Here is a 24,107-nt window from a genome sequence, read left to right as displayed (position 1 = left end):
ATACTTCCAGAATTATTTATTTAAATTACCTCCCTCTGTTTTAATAAATGGTATTTTCCAAGTCAGAATGCATTTCGGGAAGTAGCTCACACGCTCAATATCTGTCTCAAGCAATGTTTTTATCATGTTGTATTAGTAGGGTATGAACTTTATGAAAGCAACCAAGCGAATGAGTCAGGTCTTACTGTGGATGTTCCCTAGAACACTTAAGAAGCAACTTTCTGTGCAGTGAGGCAGATGAAACCCCACACTTACAGACAATGTGTTATCTGTAAGCTGCATATAGGGGTATCATTGTTTATGTTCTAAAAGCTTAAAGTTATACTACAAAGGCAAAGTGTCAATTCCTTTTTGCATAGTATTTGTCTTATTTTATGTATTTTGAAACAGAAAAGCATGAAACACTTTGAAATCACACAGTACTTTTTTTACACAATAGTGTAATAAAAGACCAATTTGTTAATTAATAAATTTTGTAAGGATTAATACACTCCAATTTCACATTTCCAGCTTTCTGATATGCTGAGCACTTAAAAGAACAGGGTCCTTGAACTACAAACTTCCTTTTTCTCTTTTTTTCATTTTCATATTTAGCTCTAAGAGTGGAAGAATAATGCCCCATATAGCAAGGGTACTGATGTCACCTGCAGAAAGAGAGCCCTGCAAATATTGCCACTATGAAACAATGCCATGCAGAACAGTCTCAATAATCAATAAGCAGTTGAAAAAAGCCATCTGAAAATACAGTCTTTAAAAACAAACACTCAAAAATGCAAGACTGAAATCCATCATTTTTGAAATTCTGAGAAGGCTGCATGGGTCTGCATCTGCTGCTGTTTTCGCCACTTTTAGTCTAAATCAATACTCAGGTTTTCATCACTTGTGAGAAGGAAAGATTTCATGCAGCGATTGTCCCTTTAATTACAGAAACTAAGGTTTGAATCCAAAGCAGTTTATTAGTCGAATTAGACAAAGAGAAACTCAGACTCATGATTCCTTCTCCTCCCACCAGAGAATTAAAGCATGTTATGCACTCTGAGTGGGCAAGTACTGTGTATCAATCAAAAGGAAAAAGAATGTAAAAATGAGTACAAAATGGTCTTATAATAAGCAAAAAGTTGGATGTATCAGTATGAACAATCTCACAGGATGCACAATCTGGTGATGAAATATTTCCAAGAAGTGTCTTGTGTACATGTAAGCACTATACCTAATAAATAATGAATCCAAGGGATGTTGACAATGAGAGGAAAATACAAAAAGTGATAAATATTTGAGTAAGATGCCATTCCAAGGTTTTTGTAAAATTCATAATTCTAATCAAAGAATATTATTGAATAGCAGTTCAATAGAACCATTATCATCATGCACAGTAAGATGTCTTGAGATGCAAACCCCGAGAATCACCAAGAAACCTAAATGCACACCACTTACAATGCAAATGAAAATTCTATGTACCCAAAATGCACCAATTCAAGAAAAAGTCACACTCATGAAAACATTTTTAGTATGTTGTATAAAGTATCAAAAAGATTGATTGAATTAGCAGAGGAGAATGTCACATTCTATGAGTATTGGAAAAGATGGTTATCAAAAATTTATCAGGCAAAGTAAGTCTGAGAAATGCTGATAACAGACGAGAGCTGTCTCGGCAAAAAAAAATGTTGCTTGTTTGTCTGTTTCTCTAGGTGAGGATAAAAGCGTTCTGGGAGGAAAAAAAGTCTGATTTTTCTTACCTCTTCTTTTTCCGCACTTTGCAAGTCCCTCCACTCCTCAGTGACATGACCGAAGTCCACTGTGTTCATTGCAACTTTATATTCCCCAATGATATCATGTTTGGAGAAACGATCAAAGTCATAAACTGCCATCACTAAAGTTTTTCCACCCAGCTCAGAGTACGGCACCTGCAATGACAAGAAAATTATAAACTCCGCATCTGAGACAATAAAGATTGGCCCACTACAATGCAAATCTATTTCTTTGGGTTATCAGCTGTCATCTCAGGTAAATTGAACTGCAGAGAAAATTATGAGGTGTATTTGTTTCAGAGTCACCAGATGCAGTATTTCTTGAGACACGGCTCTGGCACTCGATTGAACAATGTGGCAGCTCACTCATCACTCCTGGGTTTTTCTCATTCTATTTCAAATCATTTTGTGGGCGATGAAACTGAAACAAGAAGCCTAATTACTTGCACTGAAGACACATGAACTTTTCACACACAATGGTGTCTTTTCCTCAATAAATCACCTGTCATCACTCAGAGATGGCTAGCTCCCAGATTGATGAAAAACCAGAACTGGCTTACTATATATGACACAAAGTAATTAGACACTGGATAGTTCTCTTACAGTACCAATACCTATTACTTACCAAGGCATATTTTTCAGTACTACACCTTTCACATGTTGGACACTAAGGTGCTTTCTAAGTCACAGTGCATAACTAGAAACTGTAGTGGCAGAAGGCCAAGTTCTGACTAATTCTCCAGCTGTTCTCATGTGGTTCAGACAGATGCTGTGGGTTAGGATGTTTATGAGTCACGTTTTTAATATTCAGATGGAGACATGCAGCTCAGGTAAGCTACACCTGAGTGGCTGTCTGAAATGGTCTGATATAGGAATTGTTTGGATTCATGTGAAAACTTGGTCAATCTGAATATATTCTGCAAGTAGAAATGGTTTCCATGGAATTTAGTAAATATTTCTTTATTAACTATCTATATAAAAAGAGAAGTGAAAGCATTACCATTGGCCTTGTTAACCTCTATGTTCTGGTCTGTGTAAACCCTACGACTCTTGTTACTGTTTCGCTTCCACTTTCTTATTAAAATACTTACTAATAAGTAGTAATTTTCCCTTTACAGAACGTCTTATATAACACTTAAAATAGGCTTATCAAGTTGAGAGCCAGATCTAGCTTCCATTATTGAGAAGAATAGTGTCAGCGGTACATGGTTGTGTATTTTAGTGAATACTACAGAAAAATCTATTTTCATTCTGTACATTATCTAAAATAAAATTTCTAAAAAGCTAGAAAGGGCAAATGTACGTGAAAGGAAAAACTCTAAATAATGTTAGTTTTATTTTTACACAGCCTCAAAAACAGAAGCAGAGAAATTTTCTAAAATTTATTTCTCTGTGAGTTTACAATACCACTTAATGGATACTGGTCATTTGGAATGCATACAAAGACTACATTCATCATTATTTACTTTTTTGTACTTGACCTCAGTAAAGCTTATTTTAGCTACCTTCCTTTCTAAATGTTTCCTTCATTTATTACTTCTAAAGTATGCTCAGTCTCCAGCTTTGTTCTGGACTATCCAGGATGGCCTCAGCTCTTGTGAAGGGCTGCTCCCTCTTCCTGCTTTCTGCTCAGACATAATCAGTCTCTTGACCTAACGCAAGTGAGACCTTGGTAGAAGGACACGTATAAAAGAGTGTTTTTCTGGCACAGAGATGTCATTCCTCTAGACAGGAACCCTGTTCCCTCTGCCAGGCTGGTGTAGTCCAGCTAGGATTTCTTGGTTTCCTTTTGGCAGTGCAGTGTGGGTATATAACTCAGACAGCTGCAGTCTGACTAATACTTGCACCCTGGGACAACACCAGGGATGTCTGGGAAAAAGAAATAAAAAAGGGAAAGAATAAGGTTCAGGGCTCAAGACGCAATACAGCAGAAACACAAGTCAACTCATTCCCATTAGCTGTACTTGGGGAGGAAGGCAGACAGCTCACAGCTGTGCCCTTTGAGAAGGCAACAGCACAGGCCTGGACTGCCTGGTGGGCAGCACTGCCAGAGAGATGGGAAGTATGCCAACAGAAGCTGTGCACCACCTGAAGTGGGTCACAGGAGTAAAGCTCTGCACAAGTAAATGAGATACTATCTATGTCAATAGATCCCACAAAGTTGTTATTACAGTTGCAGTTCCAGTTAAATGGTCACCGTAGTCCTCAGAACAATGACAGTACTAGGCATGCTCTGCTGGTTTTCTCTCAAGTACAGACCACAGGCCACGGGGGATGATCACTACCATATTGAGATGCACCTAAACACTCTGTCAGGTCTGGCATGGAAAACAAACTATTTCCTGAAGCATAAAATTTAAATATTAAAGATGCGACTTAAAAGTGGACATTATAGTCCAGAAGTGGCTGATCTGATTTATAACTTGTGTCTTCATCTTAGATGACAGCATTATTGGTTCTTTCTTTGTTTTTGTGAGCTGCACAGGAATATGTAATTTAGAACCCTGTTTTCTTTTAAATACTCTCTTAGGAAAGCTCCAGAAAGAAATAACTCCCCACAAAAGATTACTTTTATGAACATCTTCAAGGAAAAAATAAGCTTATATATGCAGTAGTAGTTCTGGCCTACAGGGATATCTTTCTCATTGAATGATTTCATAGCCTGAATCTTTCAGTGTTCCTGTTTCCAGTCTGTAGCTGTCATTATAAGATTGGGCACAGAAGAGAAAGGCCTAAAGTAACAGCAGAGGAATGTATATTAGAAGAAGCCCTGTGAAACATGCTGTACAGTGTTCCTTTATTTAACTGGGGTTTGAATACAGCCACAGTTTTAGAAAAACACTGTTAATGGATACTATTGGAACGATGTAAATACTGCAATGTAAGGCTTACCTACATTTATTTAATTCATATTTTATTAAACCCAAGACAGGATTTCTTTTCATACATAAAGCAGCATGGCAAAGAACCGCTATGACAAAGTCTAGCAAGATTAATCTGCCATATTGTCCTTCACCCATTTACTTCCCTTGAGTTTTAATTTATATTTGAGGAAATGTTATCCTGAATTTTGTAAATCAGACTACAAAGGTATTTAAAGAAAACGCTGGTCTAATGAAATTTACATGACATTTGTCAAAGTGTCACTGTTTTCTGAATTTCTTGTATGTTTTATCCAGCCATTAAGATATGGATCAGATTGTCATCTGTCAGGATAACCAAAGTGCCTAAAATCAAACTGTGCCTTTTAAAACTATCTAACCCTATATTACAGCACGATTGAGTATCACGGCTTTCTACAACACGAGAAATCATTTTGCTGTAGGTATCAATTAACTAAGACATCTGAGTTCATAGCCAAGGATGAGATACGTAGTGGTTAAATTAAAAAGTATCAATATTGATCAAAAAACTACCTTGAATGTAAATTGCTCATTGAAAACAGGGTTAAGGGTCTTTCTGTGGACTTTCGTCTCATATTTCTTCTTCTTATCAGGCAGCAGGAAGACTTTCACATAGGGATCAGATGTACCACCCATATCTAATGCAGGCAGCTCAGCTGCTTGAATAATCCCAACCAGAAGCTGAAAGGAGAGAAAAACAGCAGAATGAAATTTCAAATAGATATTTATAAAAATACTGTAACAGAGGAATGAATATGCAGACTCTATTTCTGGTCTAGGAGAAACTATACCTCCCCCACTTCCCCCGCCTTAAGGAAGGCAAATGAAGCAACACTACTGACTTTAGAAAACCAATTATGGCAGATGCAGACTGTACAAAGGCTGTTTTAAAGCAGAAAAGAGGTTTTCAAAGGGCAGCTGATTACAGCTAAATCCAGACTTCATCCTTTTAAAGACTGCAATCAAATAACTTTCAATTGCTCTCTCTTCTTGTGCATTATTTTTCTATGCTGAGCATCATGAATAGAAATCACATTATTAAACAATCAAGAATGTCTAATTTTGACTACAAAATTTGTATTCTAAACCCCCAACACATAACCTTCCCCCAACCAAACACAAAAGGTGATAAAATCAAATGCAAATAATCAGGCAGAGCTTTATTGAAAACAAATGAATCTTGCAGTCTTCCTTATATTCATGTTCTCTTGCTATGTATATGAATGGGCCCAGGCAGTAAACTAAGGACAGCATTTTAAAAAAAATACCCCATGAAAATGAACCTTTGGTAACTAAATCCTAGTAACAATTTGTAATCTCATTGAAAAACAGAAAAATTAGATTTTTAAATCTCTTACGCACTTTAAAAATAAGACTGAAGAACAGATGAAACTTGTAAATGTCTTGGCTGTTTTTTATGTGTTATAAATGAAGGCTTATGATGTGTTATGTCATGTTACGTCATGTAATGTCATGTAATCTAGACACCCCAGACTTATTAGGCCTCATCAGCATAATGAAGCCGACAAAAAGGAAATACTTTTCATCTTGTTTCCTAGATACAAAACTAAAGTAAACATTGAAGTGATTCTTCAAGGTCATTCTGAAGATAGTAAGAACTGAGAATGAAATCTGAGAATATTTTCTTCTAAATCAGTCCTTCAATCACAAAATATTTGTTTCTCTTATGGATGAATTGTTTAAAATTGGAAACAGAAACTCTAATAATTGGAATATAGAACAATACAGTCAATCTGTAAAAGAAACTTCTGGCTTCTGAGAGATTCCTCTAAGTTGGACTTACTTTTACCAGTTTTAAATTCACAGTATGGCCTGCATGCTTTCCCACTGATAGGACTCTCAAGTTCTGTGAAACATTTTCCTTTTTCTGTATGAAGCACTTCTCCTTTTGTGTCTCATTTTTATTCTAGATACATAACAGCTAATAAACACATGAATAGGCTCAGGATGTGCATCAAGTTTTTCACATCAAAGAGTGAAGTCTGTGATTTTTAGTTAACAGTGTGGAAAAGCAATTCAATTTCCCTTTACAATTTCTCTCTAAAACTGAGGCACAGTGCTCTGGAGAGTTCATTGGCCATCTTGTAATCTTAACCTTATGCAGTATATTAGCCAAATTTTGGCACTGTAGTTTCATGCCACTGCACTATACTAACCTAACTGAATCCCCTCTCCTACTCTTTTAGATCATCTATCCTCTGACAAATTTTAAGCACGAAAACACAGTCTAGAGCAGCAAAATAAAATAGAAATCCACAACTCAAATAATTTATTATCTTAATTAAATACAACACAAACTTACAGATTTGTGGCTCTTCCATCCAATTTTCCTTTGTAAAATATGTGTCATAAAATCAACATTCCCTTTAATAAAATTCACACAGAAAATTTGTTTTCATAGTCTAAGAAAACTGAAATCCATTTGTCAGAACACATTTGCAGCTTTTCCTTTCTCCCTCTTTAAATCTTCTGCTTCTGAAGGGTCTACACTTCATAGTGATTTCATACTGATTTCAAGGGGGATCAGTGTGACTCATCACAAGGCCAGGAAATTTGCTCTGGGAGTTGAGGAAAAGCTCCTTTAACCACAGTTTCTTGAAAGGCTTCAGAACTCATTTTAGCTCTCGCATTGTAGAACAAGCACTGGTATACAGAAGACTGTTGAAAATACAGGCAAATAGTATTTATTATGCCAGGTCATAGCTGTGTATAAATACCTTCCTGCTAACAGAGAAATTTTTCCTAATTTCTCTTATTTTCTTTGTCTTGCAACAAGAGTACCACATTCCATGAACAGCATCAAATAAAGAATAGGAATGTGGAATTAATCACAAGTTCATGTGGAAGGCAGTTCAGGTGATGAATAGGAATTAACTGGGATTTACCTTCAGTAGTAATTTCTTTCCCTAAACAGGAAAGAATGATGTGATTTTGCCTGAAATTGTCAAAAAATTAAATGCAGGATACGTGTTCTCAAGTTTACTGAAAGATACACGTAGAAGTAAAGAAATCCGATGTGTTGGTATACTTCGGGCCAAAACTAGCGCAGTGAATTTTAATGCGAGGCTGTGAATTGGTTTTATAGACAAAACTGATTCCTGGCAAAGAGGCCAGGGAGGGGAATTAAATATGAGCTAGTTCAGCATGTGACCTGTTAAGCATAAGACCTGTTAAGTTGGTCAATTCTAGGTCTACACCACATTATAGTGTCTATTAATTCTGAAAAGTTGGTAAGTATGGCAAAGTTTAGTCTTACCAGCTTCAGAGTAGAGTACTGAAGGAGTACCAGTCCTTAAATTCTTGTCCAACTTTCCTGGTTTTTTGGAGTACAGACCTTTTTATCTGAACTATTATTCCAGACTAGAATTTTATGAAGTGTACTTTCACGGAGAGCAACAGAACCCGTTGCAGCTAGTTATTACAGCGAAGTGCACCCACTTGATGAAGTGAGGAAAAGTCACTCCTGGCAATCTTACCAACCTTCTAAAAGACCTAGTGAATCCACTTACCTTTATGTCCCTCTGTTTTTCCTCCCATTTGTGTTTGCTTACATTTTAAATACTTGAAGGCTGAAGCTACATTTTAGTATCTGCATGCAAACTCCATAATATTAGGTGGGTTGACATTGGTTGGTGACAGTTTAAGTTATTAATAACCATTAGATAAAACTGCATCTTCAGTTTTTGATTAAAGGTGTAATATAAAGTCCAAGTGCATTCAATACCAATTTAGTAGTACCTCTGTAATGAATTTTCTGTCTCGTTTTCTCCCTTTACTCCATGCAAGTAGTTAGGATTTAAGAAATATCTACTTTAACTAAATGTATTACTTCATTCTCCACATGCACACACAGAAACGAAATGTTACAGGTTGATTGTTTCAAACCTGATTGTTCTGGAAGTCATAATCCAAAGAATACTGGATTTTCCCTAGCTTCTCAACTTCTTTGGCTTCTTCTTTCTCTTCCCCATCAGTCAGCCCAGTCTCAGCATCATCATCCTTAAGAGCCTAGAAAGAAGGAATGTAATATTCATAAATGAGGCAAACCGTTAAGTAGCAGTTTAAAACAGACATGATCCTCAAATCTATTTTAGAGCCATTAAAAGCAAGCGTAACAGCAGAAATTCAAATATGCAGTTTTCATATATATCTCTACTTTCTGAGTTACTCAGTAAGATGTCATAAATCAGCAAGCAAGCAATGGAAGTGGGAAGAAAGCTCCTTGGACTATAACAAGCAAGGATTGTTATAAAACCTGAAAGTAGAAACAGAGTATCATCTTGATGTAAAATATAGTTCTTCTGGACTCAGACTGGCTCTCAAAGAGGCACAAGGAGGCAAACATGCTATTAAATAAGCAAAGTCACGCATTCATTCAACTTAAGAATCTTGGCAATGTCAAACCTGGTTGTACATGCTGTGCATTGTCTGCATTTGGCAACACGTTTCTGTAGGACTACCGTGATAAAGAGCATGTGCTGTGGATGAGCTCTTTCTACAATCATATGCCAAACATTTTTCATGTTTTTTAGAATGAATATGGAAGCAAAGTTTCCACCATGCCATTAGCAAATGCATGTTCCTCCTTTTCCCTCCCTCCCGAGACCAATTTCCTTTTTATTCATTCTCGCAACAAAGCTTGGCTGAACCAAATTGATTGCAAGTTGATTTTAGTTTGCTTAGAAAGAAACACAAAGAAATACAGAACTGCTTGCAGCTTTGTCTATTGCATAAAACCTGTTTTTTAAAGGACACAGCAGTTATCTTAGATTTTATACATAATTAAAATACTAAATGATTTTTTTTTTTTTTTGCTGTACCAGAAAGCAGAAGTATTTTCACTGTGGGAAAGGTAATTCATAAAATTATTAAACCATATGAACCATAATTAACTATGACTATGTAGATCTTATTCCAGCAGATTCTTACCTGGGTAAGAAGTGAAAAATAGACAAAAGTTATGAGAAAAACAGTGAAAAATTGTGGAAAATGTGAAAGTAAAGTGGAGAGTGTGAAAACAAAGAATCAATACTGAGCATTCATCCAGATTTGTTATTTGCATCATACAGTAAACAGCACACTTGTCTGCAAGAGCCCCATCCGGATGAAGGTTCTTTCTATATGGAGCTTCTGCTTGCAAAGACAAAGTGCCAGAATAAGATTTATTCTTTTTTGCAATGTGAATTTTTTTCAATTGTGATTTTTTGGGCTGTAGGAAACCTACAGCATTTCTTAACAATCGGTTGTGGCTGGAGCTTTCTTTCTGAAGAAGTAGCAAGGCTGGAAAGTAGCTATATACACAGCTGGTAGTGGCTGGGGAAAGAAGAAACATGAAAGCATTAACATTCTCACTCAGCCTTGAACACAGTGAGGGCCACACAACAGTTGTGTGGGTTTGGAAAGAAGGAAGCTTCATCTCTGAAGTAGAAAATGTTCTTCTCCAGAAGCCAGATCTAAACTCGAAAGGTCATACTCCAAACTGTATGATATTAAGCAATTATTTCTCTACTTTTTGAAATAAGCTAGAAATTCTGCTGACATAGCTCACCTAAAACCAATCCAACAACTTTGATTTATGCGAGCTGAGGAGCTGGGTCTCATGTAAATATCTGAATGTTATTGAATGATGGACTCTCTACTAGAAACATAAATTACAGTGTACCTGGATGAGACTGGTAGGAAAGGTCGGTACTGGACCCATGAGACTGGAAGAGTAGTACTTTTTGAACTAAATCATTTCTATTCAGAAGGGCTGAACTGCTTGAAATGAAACTTGATTTGAGACATTTTATCACTGAGCTCTTAGTAAGTTCCCTGACTGTAGCACAACATTTTTGTTAGTACAACGAGAAGTGTGTGATGCTTTAAAACTGATAGGCTCTCTGGCAGAAAATACATGGGATTTTAAGGATACGGAGTGATGTGATTATGCCAAACACTCTTGTTTTTAGTAATAAAAATAAGCTTAAGGTTTTGTGATCATAAAAAAAGAAGATATGTTTCAATCCATCTGAAGCATCTGAAGGTTTATCGAAGCCTGGAGACAACAGGAAACAGTAAGTCAAAGTGGGATGTTAACTCCAAGATCCACTGCTCTGAATCATCCCAGTATGGTCCTAAAAGAGGACTCCATAATAAAAGAATAATGTACAGCTTCAGTATATTATTGTTTGTGGGACAAGTACTGGACTTGCTGCTTTTCCATCTACTTTTGACCTGGATTTTCCTTGAGAGGAAATATCCTATGGCCACTCCCCAGGGATAAAATGCAAGAGAGAGAATGCAATTATATGCTAATTTCCAAGTAAGAAGAATTTGTAAACAGTCCACCAAGGCAATAGTTATATATCCATACTTTCTCTGGGAAAACTACATACTCTCCTGCAAAGCTGATCAGTCCAGATGACAGAACTGTGGGTAACTCAATGTGAAAAAAGTTCTTACTGTGACTACAGAAAATATAACGGAAAGCTAACATCCCTCTTGCAAGGGATTTTTGAAGTGCAGGCAGAAAACACTGTGTGGTTAAGAAACTTGTTTCCACAGGTCATGAGACATCTTCTGGAAGGTGAAAGCTATTTCCATGAGGGATGGAAAACATTGTACATTACTGACATCAACTAAGGAGCTACATGATTCTTCTTGACCTTGCCTCAGAAACATTGAATCACTAAGAAAAAACACTAAAAAAGAAATAGTGTTTGGATATGGACAAGTTTGTGGCATTGGGGAGAGGGAAAAAAATGACAAATTATTATCTCTACAGCAGTCTGTAAATAATAGTTTTTACTGTTAAGAGAGGAATTTGCTTTCAAACTAGAGGCTAATGCTTCAGGAAGAAGCTGAGTCAAAAGAAGCACCCAAGTTTCTCATGTTTGATTTAGCTGCTGAGTTCCAAAGAGGAAGAGGAATTGGATTGCTTCAAAGTACTTGAAATACCCCACAGGGATTTTAATTTTGCATTGAGATTCTCTGAAAGATCAATATGTAATGGAATACTACTACAACCTTCAATTTATAGCATACTGTATCACACTGTATTGAATCTTACTGTTGCATTGCTACAATCAATTCAAAAAAGCAGCTATATTTTATTTGTTTTAGAAACAATAAAATATTTTTAATCATAAGAGAGCTTTTTCCTCAAGCCTCATAACTGATAAACCATAACAAAAAAGACTGGATTTAGATACAGAGGAATGTAAGCCTTGCCTTCTCTAACATTTTCTTTAACTCCATGACATTTCAAATGTTTTTTCTGTGAAACAAGCAACACAGAAATGATGATTGTGCTGGAGACTGGATTTCTCTCTTCTAATTTGAGATGACCGTGAATTTTACTCAAGCAGTTTCCTCATTTCTGCATAACATATGCAGAAACACACAACAGTGAAACATCCATGTCCTCTCAAATGTGTTTAAGTATGTGAAATATGTAGACTTATATGTAAGGAGGTGTAGGAATGTACCAAGAAAGTGTTAATCCTGTACAAACATTACAAGGTGATGAATCTGTGTCTACTGAAATTAGAACCAGTACTCTGCAGTGCTTCTTACAACAAAAAGGGCTAAATTACAGCAATCTGGGATCCACTGTTCAATCTGCTGGTTGCATCTTCACTTCTATAACATTATCACAAGCTGTTTTGCAGCCTCCTCTTTTCTTTTTAGTTGTTAAAGAAAATGCTTAATTTTCAATTCTTTTGAAACTCCACACCTTGGAGTGGGTTTTTACACTTCCTGGGTTTTTTCCTCCCTCTCATTCCCCTAGCTGACAAAAGCCTCTCTCTGGTGACACTGAGTCCTGACACTGCAAACATCCCTTGCTTTCAGCTCAGTTCCACCAAAACCCTTGCACCTTGTCACCAGGTTTACCCCACTACTATAACCACAAACCACAAAAGAGATTCTGGGGCTTAAAACAACTTTACTGAAATCCCTCCCCAAACTGTGTGTAGAAAATGAGAGGGTCTGCAAGGGCAGTTGCCTCCAGATTCCACATGTGCAGAAGCTTCAGGAAAGAAAAGTGGCAGGAGACTCATACAACAAAGCTGCTGGGGGAACAAGTGTACTTGCTTGCCTCCTTTACAGGGAGGCAGAGGCCACAATCATGTCTGAGTCACGTCTTGTGAATGACTAGTTTATGTCACAAAACATTTAAAATGCAAAGTGTCTTTCACTGTTGTATGCAAAGAAATGCTTTCATTAACAGAGTTTTTAGGGTTCCTTCTGTTCATGGGGTGGCCTACAGCCTCATTTTTAAGGAAACAAGCTACCAGTAAGCAAGAAGGCGAGATATTGGGAAGCAAAACAAAACACTGACTGCAGCCTGTAAGTTTGTTTGCTGCATGGTGCATGCTGCTGTCCTGATTTCCATCTCCACCTGCCTCTCCATCATTCCTTTTGGAATTGTGAAGAAATATTATTTTAATGTTTGAATGATGCCCAGTCCTCAGGCTTGTGCAATGCCTGGTGAGCTGAAAGAAGAAAACAACAAGATTTTGTAGCAAGAATGTTCTGTGCCATGTCCAACAATGAATTTATTGGAAAGGCAATTTTTCCTCCACAACTAGAAATGACTGCTTTTCCACTAATGGTTGTGTACCTCTTACCAATTTCTTTCACATTCGAGAACACCATAATTCTGATCTGGCCAATTTTTATCCCAAGGGAAAACAAAAGCCTTTAAAAATTCCTGTCTGGTTCTCTATCACAAAGCAGACAAGCCTACAATTGTTACATGTTCTCTATCAGAGTCCCACAGAAGGAAAGGCAACATTTCATTCATTCAGCATCTGCTTTCTCTCCATGAGTTAATTTAAGGAGCATGTTGTGCCTGGGTTTCCAGTGGCTGCGCCAGGCTTTGGTCATTGTGAAATCTACTTTGCCATTACTACTGTAAGAATGCTGGCCTCACACACCAGCAGTGGGCCACCGTGATGCACACAATAAGAAAAAACCTGCTGGGTTCAGCATGTGATGCCTTGACATTACTTCCTTGCTTGTTATCCAGCTTTTAAATGGTCTTGGTTGGGTTATTCAAAAGGTTTTCTTTCCTTAGGAGCTCTATGACATGAGGTCATCGTGTTCAGCTTAAGAGCTTGCTGAATTGTTTGGGTACTAAAATACCAACTTAATCTGGTGCCATAGAAGAATACAGAAAATGCTGCAGGTGTTCAGAGTAAAATATGAACACATTAATTTAAGTTGGAGTTATTAAGCTCACAAATCAACCTGTTTTCGATGTTTTATAAACACCTGTAGCCAGTGTTTATAGGCTGAAAAAAGATGAAGCTGATCTCAACCTGGGAGCCTATTTTGGAAGCTCACCCTGTGGGTCAGGGCTCTGCATTGAATGCAGGGCCCATGTGTGTGAACTAAAAGTAGCAGGCACTCCTGCAAGTGCGCTGCCGTGCTCTGCCCCCACCTGCCATATGGCAGGCAGCGCTCGCTTGCACTGAGCAGCAGGCTGTGAGTAGGAGGCAGCTTTAGGCTGCTTGGCCAGTGCATGCTGCTCCATCAACTGTTCTTCATTGTCCCCAAATTAATGGCAGTGGGCATGGAAGCATGCTTTGGGACAGAGCTGGCTCCTTGACCTGGGAGGACCACTCAGAGTACTACATTTATTTCTGTTTGAAAAATCTGTCATACTATATAATTAGTACTACATGTATTTGATAGTGAAAATTAACCTAAATATAGCCAGACATGATTTACTGAGTGCCGCTTTGATCTGTGGAGAAAAAATAGGCACAGACCGGTTCTACTGGCTTAGTTCCTTAAAAAGAGATAAGATAATCCTCTGACCATCCTCTAAATAGGACTTTATGAAGTACCTGATATTCTCATGTTTGAAGGCTGTTAGCCATTCATATTTATTATTTATCAATTTGTAAAGAGTAAATACCCTTGCTTAAAAGGTAAACAATGAAATATTCCCAAATAATTAGTTTTTATTTTAATTTTTAAAAAAATGTATACCTAATTAAAATGTATACATATACATTTGAAATGTATACCTCATTAATATGAAGTGCTGTTCCTGTTTTGGTTATGCATACCCACTAACTTCAGACATAGTGTAGGAGTTTAGCTCTCCATACAGTCTGTGGATATAGGTAGATGTCTTGAGAGTCTGATTCAAGTCACTTAATTTAGGGACTAACTGCACAATTCCTATATGCCACTCGTCCGGAACTTGAAGACTCTGATCTTGAATAAAGAACTCAAAATTTGGTCTTTTAACCAAAAAAATGCAAAATCATCTTTGAAAACGGAAGCTTCCAGTGGTAAGACCTTCAATATAGAAAACAAGATAAGTAAAAAAATGAGTAGGATCTGCATCTTCATATCATTCTAACTGTACAGAAGGTTACAACAGAAGTAACAAATTAATTACTTTACAGAAAAAAAAATAGTTTAACAAAGGAAGAAAACAAACTCAGGAAGCATGCAAAGCAAGCTCCTATGTTTTCTTGGGAGTGATGGAAAGGAAGAGACAGGAATGCAAATAAGCCCACTCTTGTGTCTCACAGCTATTGCTCCCATATTTTCAGGCTTCTGAAGTCTAATATAAATCTAAATTTCAAAAGAGTTTTACAGAAAACCTATTTGAAGAACACAAACACTCATCTATAACATTTTATCTTCATAAACATGTTATTCACATTTTTCAGGAAGTTTTATGCACACTGCACAGTTGTCTTTGAGGCAGGTGAAAAAGGACAGTTGGTCAAGGCTGAGATTGAATTAGTGTACAAACAGGACTCAGCCAATCCATTTTGACTGCCACAGTAAACTTACTGGGCTTGTTTTCTAAGAAAACTCGTCCCCATTGTTTCTGACTAACCTCCACCTCATCTTTCTGAGTGTGAATGAGGATGTCTCACTGCATTGTGGATAAGCCACAGTGAGCACTAATGCCACCATGGGCTGAAGATGACAACAAATGGGAAGTGACATGCTGACACCAAGATAGGAAGCACTGTGGAATAAATACACTCACTGGTCTCCAGGCATTCAACTGGGAAAACAAACCAGCACGTGACCAAACACTGCAGAAGAAAAGACCACTCCCAGCAACAGAGCTCCTGTCCCTCAGAAAAATTCTCTTGGATTTTTTTCTGGCAATAAAGGCTTGAGCTGCTTCAAATGAAATCCAGGCTCTCTAGATGTCGGCATGGATTATCCTGACTTCATTTGGGCTATTGTCTTCATGCTGCCAGGTCAATGCACCCTACTTTGAAATATTTCAGGGCACCTACTACTAAATATCTTGTTTCTTCAGTATTTTGTCTGCATGAGGGCAAGGGTGTTTGCTGATCAACAGCTAGAATCATAAGGTGAATTAGTCTAAGGAAACCATTATATATTGAAGTTCAGCTGGGTGCAATTGCAGCTCTCACTGTCATGTCACTTTATAACACTCACTATTCAGAGAGGAACATCAATCAGAATATTCTGATTAAGTTAGTACATAACCCCAATGTAAAAGGGAGGCCTGTGTAAAGGAAAAAACAAACATACAGAGAAGTCAAGTGGCTGACTGAAGGCCACAGTAAGTCAGTAGCAGAGCCAAGAATATACTGCTCATACTCCAGGCTGTAGTACATATACCTAATACCAAATCTCCTGTTTCACCTAACGCACTCATTGTAAGCCAAAAATTCTTCACTAGTAACAGTGTTTTAGCCTGATGCAATGAGAAAGGGCTGAACTATTAAATCTCCCTTTCTACAAATGCTTTGTGATCTAATAAAATGTTCAGACCACAACAATTATTCTCCAAGCAATAGGGCTAAATTTTAGTAAGTTCTCAGTGCCGCTGCTCATGACTGAAATGATTATGTCTATTCCTTTTCTTAGCCCAAAGGCTGAGCTTAATCAAGAATTTTGCTGTACCAATGCATTAAACTCAGATGTAATAAATCTGAAACTATGACAGCATCTCTGAAACCAAGTCCTCAGGGCCTTTTTTCCCCCCCCTTAAAGAAAAAAAGTAGTGGGACCCACCAGGGGCATTAGTAGAGATTGAAAGTTATAAAGACGAAAACCATCATGGGAAGATCTCACAAAAACACTCGTGCCAGTTGCCACTAGGTCACATCAACAGAAATCTGTACTAAGACCACTTCAAATTCTTAAGTGTTCCATACCGAAGTCTTTTATCCCTGAGCACTGTACTGAGATGATGTAAGAGCCCACAGCAAGTTTCATGAGGTATCAGTCATTTTAGCAACACTTAGAAACTAAGACATTAAAAATACACATTGCTTCTGTCTACTTTTGATATGGTGACATTTATACAAAAGGAAATAAAATTAGCAAGTTATTTTCATGTGCCAATCAATTTTAAACTTGAGCTTTCTGGTACAGTTTCACTTAATATTTTAACTATAGAAAGAATGACAAACCTCTTTTCTTCCACCTTCCTCCAGCCTCCCCTCAAATATATATCAAACCAAAAAAATACCCAATCAATTTAGTTCATCCTCTTGATGTGTGTATCAAAGCTACTACATGTCCATCTCTGCTAAGGAGACAGAGCTGTCAGGAGACTATGCATGAGAGCTTAAGTCTAGGTGCGCCCAAATAGCAAAATAAACCTACCGCAAGTGACATTCCAGAACAGTCATGAGACAAAACATAGACAAGGAGGACATAGGAGGAAGAAATAAAAATTAAAACATCCACACACAAACATTAGTAAAAAACATGGAGAAATGACCTTTTTTACAGTTGTACATTCATTAACAATTTTGCCTTTCCTAGAAGGAATCTAATCCTCCCAGTAGCCCTTGCTGGAGCTGTATACTCGACTCGAAAAAGTAAGCCTTGCCTGCAATGGAAATGGGTTTCAAGACTGAAAATCTAACCTTTTTTTCAACTCATCTCCCTCAGCTACATTTTTTTATAATCTACATATAAAGACAGTTTCTCATTTGACATTGTGTTCAGGGAAGTGGACATTTTGAAGCACAAATATTCTAACAGACAAAAATTTTATTCCCCTTTCTGTAATATCTATCATGTATAACTTCTGAGCTGACTGTGTCTCTATGTCTAAAGGATCTTCAAGGATGCCAAGTTACATGGCTCTATAATGATTTGGCATGGATGGGCAGGTCAGCATGAATAAAAGCAGGCCAGAAGTTCTCTTCAACAAAAAAACCCAGACTAAGAGAAAAATCATATTTCCAGGAGATGATACTTTCATTTTACCAAATGGCACTCCATTTCAACTTCATGTGCTTAGGGAACTAGGATCCTGCAAGATGCCATGTGACTAGCAACTGCTGTTACGCACTCTTAGCTGAAGGCAGAAGTAATTAGCACTTGCAGGTTCAGGCCTAACAATGACTGAAGTAGGTTTTTCAGTTTTTGACAACATTAGTACTAGATGTTGCCCTTTATAATGGCATTAGATTTACATCTTACTCTTCAATTACTTTTTTAACAATTTGCTTCTTTGAAGAGCTAAAAGGCATTCTTATTATTCCCCTATTTTATGCCAGAGCCTCTAAAGTGCTTCAATTCTCTTAACTGAAATACGCTACATTTAGCATTGCCCTGAGTTCAGCTAGGTATATTAAAACCCGCACTGCTAAGTCACGATCAACTGTTAGAATAAAAAACATGTCATACAGAAAAAAATGACAGCCAAAATGTTGCATTAGGAATCAAGTTGGCAAAACTTCCTGAATGCCAAGGACTTAAAATCTGTACACTGTCAGACTGCTAGGAATGAATTTACAGTGCTAATTTAAGAACCTTTTAGCCTGGGTTTGAAATCCCAGAAAGTGAGGAGAGGTGGCTGGAGAGTTGGTGATTTACTTATTAAAGGTCTGACATTTACATCAACTGTGAATCTACCCTCCTTAGGTTTAACTGTGCAAAACAAAACATGCTAGTTAAATCCCAAAATATCTGGGCAAAAGTAGGTTTAAATAACTATACCAAGTATTTTGAATGGAATCATCTTAAAATACTTATCTGTGCAATATTTCAAAGTCTGAGCTCTTTTTGTAGACAAAAGTTGCAGGATTTAGCTTTTTATCAAAATTTCCCATTAAAAAGATATAAATGGAACTCAGTAATAATAAAATAATGTAATTTTGCATTTAAAATACTTATTTTTCAAGAATCCATGGTCATTTATCCAGGTCCGAATGAATATAATTAAAAACACTTAATAATTTATTGTAAATACAACAAAGGCCTTACACGATATGGAACAAATTCCACATAAATATCGATCAACAAATTGCACATTATTTATCCTATGAGAAAGTATTAGGTTTGTTATCATTAGCAGAACATAACAAAGTGCTCAAGAAATTTTTCCATCAGCATAATCGAAGCAGTTCTTCCAAATTATTCCTGGTTCGATGGGAGGAGTTAGCTAACAGTAGCCTAGGATAACCCAACAACTGATGATTTGATTTTCCATACATTGAGGGGGAAATATCTCGCAATTTCTTAATATTAATACCTCAGAACAAAGTCTATAAATCAAATACAGGGATGAATGATAAATCAAAGTGCATTAAGAGAAGGAGTTCGTTTCACATTTACGATATGGAGATGCCCCCCCTCCCCCTCCCCGCACAATATCTTCTTCAATTCTTCAAAGAATTCAAAATTTCTGCTCTGATTTTTTTGAGCTCAGTCTCACTAATCTTTCTAACCTTGGAATACCTCCATCTACATTAGTGATTTTGTGTACTGAAGATGTTTTTTTCAGGTGTGAATTTGTGGGTGTCATACATTCCAGTACACCAGTGTGGCACATGAAGCATCTTATCTCCAGAGGGAACCAAGGCTGAAATTGCACCCCAGTGCAGTATCTAAAGTACTCCACTTGCAATGGGGATATAAAGATCTCTAGCATTTGCTCTTTGTCGTCTTGTCTCTGAAATTGAGACTGGAAATAGCTCGGATTGCTCTACACCTTTGAAACGCATCCATTATTTTTCTTCCCTTATCTGAGGCCCTTTCTGACTCCACTCATGCGATCTATTGCAGCTGGTCATCACACTTGTAAGGATTCCTCACCCACTCTCCTGATTTTGCCCTTCCCCTACTACATCCTACATGTCTGGAGAAGCATGCTAACCTGTTCTAGGACTCTTTAAGACTAGCTGATGAGCCACACTGGTGGCTGCTCCATCACTGAGCAGTGGCATTTCACCACTTGCTCTGGACTGGTCCATGGGCCTTCCCTAGCTACCGTGCTCTAAGATTCTCCTTTTGGATCTTGTCCCTGACCACCTGTCCCCAGTCCTCAGGTTCCCAGCTTTGACTTGTATTTCTAATCAACTTGCCTTCGGCTCAGCTTTCTTCTATGCTAGATCCCAATTTGTGGAATCATCTCCTTATTCCTGACCATGCTTTTATTCTCTCTTTTTGGCTGGTTGACTGTTCCTGTACTGCTCATCTCAACTTCCCCAGGAGTCTTGGGAACACAGACTTGACTACGCAATATCTTTACAGTTATTCGTGCCTACTTACAAGGATTTGAAAGCAATTCTCTAAATTTCTTCAGCCCTTCCTGCTTGAAAAATATAGCCGTCTTCTTAGCTTAAAATCTCTGAGCTGTGAGGACAAATGGATACTTCATGTTTATTTCCTCATTCTACTGCTTATTCCAGTTTGCTCCAGGAAGAGCAATACTAAAAGCCTGTCAATAAAAAGCTTTATTTTCTCTCAGGAATGTATTAGTCAAGTCTGTGGCCCTTAGTATTAAGTCCTGCGACCTCTGCTTCTCTTCCACCAAGCAGATCTGAAGGACAAGCTTTTCTGCCCTTATGAAAATCATGCTGCTCTCAAAGGGCATTATATTAATCTTCTCCTCCAAGTTACTCAGTTGACTTACAGCTCCAAGTATGGCCTGTTATCTTTAATCATCTTGTCTCTAATACAAAATGAATTCTCCAAACATCACTGTGTTGAATATCCCTGTGGTTTTCCTTTTCATTATTTTCTCATTTCCGACTCATTTTTGCCTCTACACTATTCTTTCCTTCTCAGCTGAACTTCTGTGTGAAAAGAAATTTAGAGCTCAAAACTACTTTTCTTTATAATGTAATCTCAGAAATACTGTTAGTGAGATATACAAACACTGTGCGAGGTCTTGAAGAAAGTATGGTGAAAATTGCACACATTTGCTCCATTTTTGAAGCAAGCAGGATACCCTTGATAAACTGGCCCCTTAAGGATGAGTCATTCATTATATGCCTGCTCATTTTTTTTTTAGCAGAGCAGGGAAATCAGCCAACTGCTTCATCAGTGATGCCACACCCAGGTTCATCCCTTGTGATACCACTGAGAAGATGCTGTCAATCAGTTCACTCTTCACAGAGCCACTACTGAGACAACAAGCACAACTTTTTCTAGACACATCAAACAGAAACCTTCAAATGCAACCCAAAAGTTCAAGAAAAGGAGAAGTACTTTACCTGATCTTTCATGCTTTTCCCTAAATCTTTAACATCTTTCATGTTAATAGCGTTCTTCCCTCCCTTCTCCTTTCCCTTCTTCTTGTTCTTCTTTTTGAACAAGCATTTCTTGCAGAGACAAAAGCAGCAGGTGAGGATTAATAGGACTGCAACTATGGCTATGGCTATTAAGGCCCAAGGTGGCACTGGAAGAGAAAAAGACACACACACACAAAGAAGGTGGTAAACTGTTAGTAGGGTTAAATTTAGAAACAAGCACATTTCTCTCACAGATAAGCCTTTTTAAACGAAAATGCCTTGCAGAAATACCTGAGATCCTTTCTAAAATATCCTGTCATCATTTATATATTTCTCCCAACTGAGCATTTGCCCATACAATGCCAATTTAACACATCTATCTATATATAAGCCTGGTGACACATATCAAACTCACTTGCAGCTATTTTGATTCATCAACCATCTGAAAACAGTATATCCAAAATATTTATGCTGTACAATCTGTAAAATGCTCAGCACATTTAAGCAATTACTAGTTTCTTTCTTTAATCATCTCCCCAACCCACCTGGCATTGTGGCTGAATCAGGTGGAACTGACTGGAAATTTCCCTTTTCTGGAATGGTATCTGATCCAAGCAGTCAGTTCTAATGAACAGCCCTTTCCTCTGCCCACTGCTGCACTTGGCAGATTCGCAGATTCCTCGCAATAACTGCAGGTCAAGGTCACCAGTGAAGACTGACAAAGGACAAAGGGCTGTCCAACCCATGGGCACTTGCCCTATTTGGCATCATGCCCTTAATACTAGCAAAGTTTCAGCACACAGCTATATTCTCACCTATACTTTCCTATAAACAAAAGACCGTGTCACATTTTTTCATTCAGTTCAGGATGCAGGATATGGCTGAAGCATGAATAAATAAGAGAGGACACTTAATAGGATAAAATGTTCTTGTTAAAGACCAGAATTTTTGGAAAAAAAGCAATTAAGATGACACTTAAACACTCCAGAAGACAATTATCTTCACACGAATCAGTTTTAATGACCACTGATGCCCACATTTAAGCAGAACACCTGACAAAATTTTAAATCTTGTAAACTGTCATTTTCTAGAAATCTTGAAATGCATTCAGTCGGTCTGCAAGATAGTCAGTGCATTACCTAAAGGTCTCTAATATGATACAGAGCTACAGAGCAAGGCCAAAAAGCGAATCAAATTTGACATGTTGACGTCAGTGAATCACAAAAGGGAATGGACAATATAAATAGAGAAAATTAATTGCCTAAAGGAGCTAAGCAGAGTGCAAAGCATAGTCACTGGAACTTTCACTACAAATTACCCGTTCAGGAAGGTGACAGAGCATCTACACCTTCCCTACTCTATATTTAATGAACTTCTTTTCTAACTTTTATTCAAATGACCCTAATGACAGATAAAAAGGCAGGAGAATAGTTAAACAATAATTTCTGTAATATTTTTGTGCCTCCAATTGTTCTTTAAAAGCAGCTGCTACAAAAGGGAAGCTGTACCATATGTAGAACAAATGAGAACTGATTACTAAACAAATGAATGGTAAGAGACAAACAGTGAACAGATCAACAGCTGTTTATGGGATGTATTTTATGAAGCCATCAGCAGCAATTCTGCAGTTAAAGTTGCATTAGATTTGTACTTATCACAACTTAAAATCTGTATTTCATGCATTAATATTTAACTTTGTCTTCAAATCTGGCGTAGTAACATTTTGTATGTAGCACAACTGACTCTTCTACATTTTTTTTCACCCAGCACTCACAAATATAAAACCATCATCTTTCACAAGAACGATGTGTTCTACTCAAATTCTAAACTTCATATGTGTACTTAGTCTGTTAGACACTTAGCACCTGAAACAGCATTTACATAACACTGTATCTAAAATAATCCACAGGAGTTATGCCAAAAGGAAATGAATGATGTGCCCAAATTTATCAGCTTTTTGTTTCACTGATTTGTCAGCAGCGCCTGAAACATGAATATGGGCAGCAGCAAGAATATGGGATGGGGTTCTGCCAGCAGGATGCCTCTGTGTGAGGTAAGAGAAGAGGAACACATCAAGGGCAGGTAAACTGTGAGAACCAATGGGTTGAGGAGACAGGAAATGTAGGCATTATGAGGATAAACACATATGCATCCTGCAGATGAAAAAGCTTGTGTATGTAGTGAATTCAGGTGCCTTTTTGCTGAAAGTGTTGTACCGAGTGGTATTCCGGCACTGTGGCCTTGGTTCTCTGGAGCATGAACAATGTAGGATACCTTGGGGAACATTTGAAACACTTGCAGATACCTCAGCTTCTTTTTTATCATGTGTTGTCTGCTCTCATCTGTTTGTAATTTAATTTCACCCAACAGCTCTTGTGATGCAATTAAATGATCATCAGATTAATATCTGGGACACCAAGAGTTATGCAGAATTCCTTATTTATCTCTTCAGAGAAAATATGCTTCCTTTTTTTTTGAATAAAGCATAAGCACTAAAGTAAAGAAACTGTGGTGGCATAAAATCTGGATATTTACAAACCCACTTCAAAATTCGAGTCTGAAAAAACAAAGAGGAATGGATTATTTTTCCCAATAAAGTGTACTGTCTCTGTCAAGGAAATGGCTCATTTGAACATTGCCATTGACAGATTGCCCAAACCATGGATGTAAATAATAGATTTGAGACAAATGAAACATACAGTTACCCTTGGCTTTGAAGGGATGTTTGTTTCCTTTCAAAAGCATGATATAAATATTTAAAAAATACTTTACATAATATCAACAAGATTTTCCAGAATTACTAAAGACTTGGAGAGCTTTTCTACCTGTGCTCCCCAATTTATGATACTGCCAGAGGAGCTTTAACTTTGGAAAAAGATAAGGTTTTAAAAGCTACTTTTCTATAAAGTCACCTCCAGGTGGACAGACCAGAATCAAGTGACTGAAGTCACTAGCCAATT

The 24,107-nt window shown here is 37.5% G+C and overlaps 1 protein-coding gene across 6 annotated transcripts in view; it reads right to left on the bottom strand.

Annotated features, from left to right (window-relative positions):
• Positions 1–24,107, bottom strand: part of SYT1 (synaptotagmin 1) — a 339,414-nt gene that overhangs the window by 67,806 nt on the left and 247,501 nt on the right. For 5 of the 6 annotated variants that reach the window (XM_039570747.1, XM_039570745.1, XM_039570746.1 and 2 more), the window contains 4 exons: positions 21,130–21,314; positions 8,558–8,680; positions 5,165–5,332; positions 1,737–1,904 (listed from right to left, as the gene is read on the bottom strand). In XM_039570747.1, the coding sequence (XP_039426681.1) occupies positions 1,737–1,904; positions 5,165–5,332; positions 8,558–8,680; positions 21,130–21,314 (644 nt within the window). The remainder of the gene's footprint in view (positions 1–1,736; positions 1,905–5,164; positions 5,333–8,557; positions 8,681–21,129; positions 21,315–24,107) is intronic. The other variant, XM_039570748.1, reaches the window with a different exon arrangement.

This window comes from Corvus cornix, chromosome 1A (genome assembly GCF_000738735.6).
Source record: "Corvus cornix cornix isolate S_Up_H32 chromosome 1A, ASM73873v5, whole genome shotgun sequence".
NCBI lineage: Eukaryota > Metazoa > Chordata > Aves > Passeriformes > Corvidae > Corvus > Corvus cornix.
Note: the sequence above shows the minus strand (reverse complement) of the source record. Positions and strands in the feature narration are given on the sequence as shown.